Raw genomic sequence first — 4317 nt, forward strand, 5'->3', positions numbered from 1 at the left:
CTGGTGCAACATTCATGACCCTCTACAAAGGCATTGCTGTAATTACAACTCACACTAAAAGCTCCCATCAAACTGCAGCTACCTCAAAATCATCCACAGATGCAGACTGGATAAAGGGCTCCCTTGTCCTTATTGTTGCATATAGTTCATTAGCAGCATTCTATATCTTACAGGTAGTGTTTTGATCACAAGCAATACTGTATCACATGTACAACTTTCTCTTAGATTACAGTTACTTAAAATACTCATGTGCAGACATCAACAATCAAAATGTATCCAGCACCAATCACTCTTACATCACTGACCTGCTTATCTGGGACACTGCTCTCAACAATCATGGCAGCAATTCCAGATCACAAAGCCTCTTCTTGGAAGTTATCATGGAACACAATTCTTGCTCCTATGTATAGCGTAAGAAATCGGTCACACGTACTATCTCATGCCTATGATTTACTGTCTATGAAAATTATTTTGATGAGGTACAATGTTTGCAGGGAATTGTGATTATTGGAATCTGTTTTCGATGAAAAACAAATAAAATTTCTATCTCCGCACTGTATATGTTTTGACCTTAGTAGTAAGTACCAAAGGCCCAGTTTTCATGACAGCTTTTAGACCACTAGCGACCATTTTTGTAGCTATAATGGGAGTATTCCTCTTAGGAGAAGCTATATACTTGGGAAGGTATGCTTGTTGACGTGATTGGATTGCAGAATGAACAAGGTATTGTTGAATCATTTTACCCTTTGACTTTTAAATGTTTTCTCTTCAGTGTTTGGGAGCTTTCTTGGTAGTTCTTGGTCTGTATGCAACTCTTTGGGGAAAGAAAAAAGACAAGGAGAAGAAATCATCAATGGATCATGGTATATCTCAGCAAGCTAATGAGATCAATCTAGAAAACAAAAAAGAAAATGAAATTCACTAGTATTGAAGTTGCAATCTAGTGGATGATCTAGTGGTTCTTTACATCATAATGCAAACTCACTTAAATTTTATATAATATGTTTTGGTTTTCATAGAGTTATACTGTTCTAGTATGTTGTGGGAAACCAACGTCATCCAATTGACCATTCATCAGCAACTACAACAATTATTATGATTTCTGTAATATGGAGAAAGGAAATCTTGGTGTCTGTAAGAGCACTTTACTGGTACTTTAAAGGGACTCCAGTTGACAAAACAAAGTGGTATCTGTGAATGGTATCGTCTTTTTCAGTTATGTACATATTTTTGTTCTGCAGGGATTTCTGTATGCAGATTTTTCATTTTGTCTTTGCTCTTTTGATCTAACTATCAAAGCAAGCTCTACTGATTTGGAGATACGCTTCACTTCAAAATCAACTGACCCTATTCATATGATAAGAATTGAGGTCATCTGACAATGAGGTCATTCTTCTGTTGGCAAAATATTACAGTTCGTTAGTCGACTATAATAAGATTTATAGTAGCACTTGCCTGCTAGTTTTTAATGAAATGGAATCCGAGTAATATGGGAGATACACAGGAGCTAGAGACAAAGAACTATCTGCACAATAAAGTTGGATCATGAGCATCCCAAATTGATATGTAAAGGAAGTTAGAGTGGAAACAATATGCAGATGGAAGAGCAAGAAGAGAGAGAGTGAAAGGAAGCAGTAGGAGGAAGAGACTAATCCAAGAGACGATACCTTACATCTTATGGATAATTTCTGATGTGTGCTTTGCAGGGTTCATTAGTTCAGTAAGTCTCCAAAGTCTCTCTAAACCAGGGCAAGAGTCATTATCATGTGCTTGTGGTTTATGGACATGCTTTTGGAACTCTAGCAACTGTTATTGTAGCATTTCTCTTTATCGTTTTCATTTTTCTTACAACTATTGATCCTTAAGATGGAGTTATATGAGTTGAAGGTTTGTTGATTCTCGTGGCAGGACAGATGAGAGCAAAATCAAGGTTCCAGTCGATAAAGTGGCACAAGCAAAATCTCTTGCTCAGGATGGAACAATTTGATATTTCGAAGGTTGGCACCCTCTACAAGGGCATTGCTATGATTCAATATAATGTATCATATACGGACAAGTAGTTCTTCCTAGAATAACAGTTACATACATCGGCAGTTAAATTGTATCTATCACCAATCACTCTTACATCATTAACATGCTTATCTTTAACTCCACTTAGACTTACCAAAATATTACATTGCCTTGGACTGACGGGCTATGATCACAACACCACGACACACATTTCTATCAAAAATCATATTAACAAGTGTAAAAGTTGTATTTACAGCTCTGTCATTCTCATTTTCACTAATAACTATTATTCAAAATTTAATTATTTGATCTCAGATTTCTGATATTAAACACACCTACAAGGCTACAACTAAATCACAATTTTGGCATGAGAGGGTGTGCAACTTTCACTCCCCAAAATATATTTCAAATCATTCGACCTATATATACTTCAAGGCAAATACTTGTGTGCCTTAAGGTATGGATACCTTAACCACATGGTTGCTTATGATTGGTCCAACTAGATTAATGATGACCTGCTACCTGTTTGACTGATCATCCAATTTAAATCTCAAACTAACTCTAACTCTCTCACTAACGGGGTTAGTTTCTCTCTCTCTCTCTCTNCTNCNTCNTCTCTCTCTCTCTCTCTACTACTACTACTACTACTACTACTACTACCGCCGAACTACTCTCTCTCTCTCTCTCTCTCTCTCTCTCTCTCTCTCTAACACTAAAGATCGTATCTTTATCCGGATTCGGTTGATGGAAGACTACGATGAAGACGCTACTGGCTTTGGTGGTGGTGGTGAGGAGGAGGAGGTGGAGCTCACCGTGCCCAGAGGTGGGCCCCTCTACGTCGAGAATCTCACCGGTCCTCTCACCAGCGTCCCTCTCTTCCAGTCCTCCATTCTCCAAGAGCTTCAGGTCAGCTTTCTTTTTCATCTGCATTTTTTACTTTGATGGAGTCAATTTTAATTGGAGTTGAAATTTCAGGACTTGGAGGGGGAATTGGCTTCAGGTTCATCACAGCTCTGCGAGGAAGAAGACATCTCGTAAGCAATTGTGTTCTTTTTTCTTTCTTTTGAGTTTTCGGGGTTTTTATGTGGTGATGTTGTGTTGTGGTGTTTCAGGGTGGATGAGCTTAAGATATTGAGTGAGGAAGATTTGGTGGAAATGGCTATTAAGGAAGTGTTAAAGGTAATGTGATGTTTCATGCTTTTAGATAGATGATGATTCGAAAAGTAGTGCAGCGATGCTTGTGTTGACAATTTTATTATTGAGTTGATTGCAGGAAGATGAGTGTGTTCCGAATCCTTCTTCTGTTGCGGAAGAGCCCTCCAATGAAAGGTCAGTTGTGTCTGTTTTTGATATGTTTCTTTAATAGCACATTTCGTATTTAAGTAGTATCAAAGACCTCCGTGTTATCCAACTTTGGGATCAGCTGCACGAAATTTTACTGGAACTTGTTATAGCAGCTGTTGACTGAGAATGAAGTTGAAAATACATTTATACATCATATTGAAGTAATCTGAAGTCTGAACTTATCAGCTGCTCGACATTTAAGTTGAACTTGTTATAACTGCTATGGACTGCGAAAGAAGTTCAATATAGCTTTATACATCTTGTTTGAATTGACCTATAGCAGGTTCATGTGGTTTCTGGATTCTTATCCTTTCTTATTTATCTATGCCTTTGGTCTTGCATTTGTTGTTTGTCATGGTAGGCCAAGATTCGGACCCTTTTTCAATTTTTCTTTTGTGTGGAATTTAAATTTTGGACTTGATAATGAAGATACTCTGTGATTGAAAGCCAGTCACTACATGACTCTTGCATGTGTCTCACAATAGTCTTCCTTTCTACTTTGAACAAATGTGCTCTATTTGCATACTCATAAATCTTTCATGTGTATTTGCAAATTATACACTTACTAATCATTTCATTTTTATAAACACTATTCAGGATAGCAGAAGATCCTGAGACATCAGAAGGTAAAACTTGTACTAAGAAATCAAGAAAAAGAATGAAGGTAATAATTGTGCTCTTGAGGTAAGGTAAGATATATATTATCTCTGTGTCTGCTCTCGAGTGTATTTATCAAAATTGTTGGTGATTGTAGGATGATGAAGATCCTTCCGAAATTCCATCTGTTCCTGAGGAACCCTCTTATGAAAGGTCAGTCATATCAATACTTGTTTTACCTTAAAATTTCTACACATGGTACCTCGTGTCATTGCAGGTTCAACAAAGTACATTATACACATTACCCCTATGGCACCAATTATGTGTTTTCTGAAAGAGTGCATTTTAATTTTTTTTTTTTTTTTT

At 37.1% G+C, this 4317-nt stretch overlaps 2 protein-coding genes across 3 annotated transcripts in view; both read left to right on the top strand.

The window, feature by feature from the left end:
- The first annotated feature begins 6 nt into the window (after window positions 1-6).
- LOC101314299 (auxin-induced protein 5NG4-like) lies at window positions 7-591 on the top strand. 2 transcript variants are annotated; one of them, XM_004304470.1, is made up of 3 exons: window positions 7-173; window positions 256-411; window positions 495-591. In XM_004304470.1, the coding sequence occupies exons 1-3, from the start codon at window positions 15-17 to the stop codon at window positions 525-527; spliced, it is 348 nt and encodes a 115-aa protein (XP_004304518.1). In that variant the 5' UTR covers window positions 7-14; the 3' UTR covers window positions 528-591. The 2 variants fall into 2 exon arrangements, with proteins under 2 accessions (XP_004304518.1, XP_004304517.1); XM_004304469.1 differs by having other exon boundaries at window positions 256-516.
- Window positions 592-2666: 2075 nt separating this feature from the next.
- Window positions 2667-4317, top strand: part of LOC101314776 — a 7140-nt gene continuing 5489 nt past the window's right edge. Inside the window, exons 1-6 of the mRNA XM_004304471.1 lie at window positions 2667-2916; window positions 2986-3044; window positions 3123-3189; window positions 3284-3339; window positions 3952-4018; window positions 4109-4164. Of these exons, the coding sequence (XP_004304519.1) occupies window positions 2755-2916; window positions 2986-3044; window positions 3123-3189; window positions 3284-3339; window positions 3952-4018; window positions 4109-4164 (467 nt within the window). The 5' untranslated portion in view covers window positions 2667-2754. The remainder of the gene's footprint in view (window positions 2917-2985; window positions 3045-3122; window positions 3190-3283; window positions 3340-3951; window positions 4019-4108; window positions 4165-4317) is intronic.

This window comes from Fragaria vesca, linkage group LG6 (genome assembly GCF_000184155.1).
Source record: "Fragaria vesca subsp. vesca linkage group LG6, FraVesHawaii_1.0, whole genome shotgun sequence".
In the NCBI taxonomy this organism is placed as follows: Eukaryota; Viridiplantae; Streptophyta; class Magnoliopsida; order Rosales; family Rosaceae; genus Fragaria; species Fragaria vesca.

What these genes read in the sequence shown, in the direction of transcription:
- LOC101314299 (XM_004304469.1), top strand. Translation starts at nt 15, where the DNA reads ATGACCCTCTACAAAGGCATTGCTGTAATTACAACTCACACTAAAAGC. An exon ending in CAGCATTCTATATCTTACAG is followed by an intron (nt 174 to 255) that starts GTAGTGTTTTGA and finishes ACTCATGTGCAG; the next exon opens with ACATCAACAATCAAAATGTA.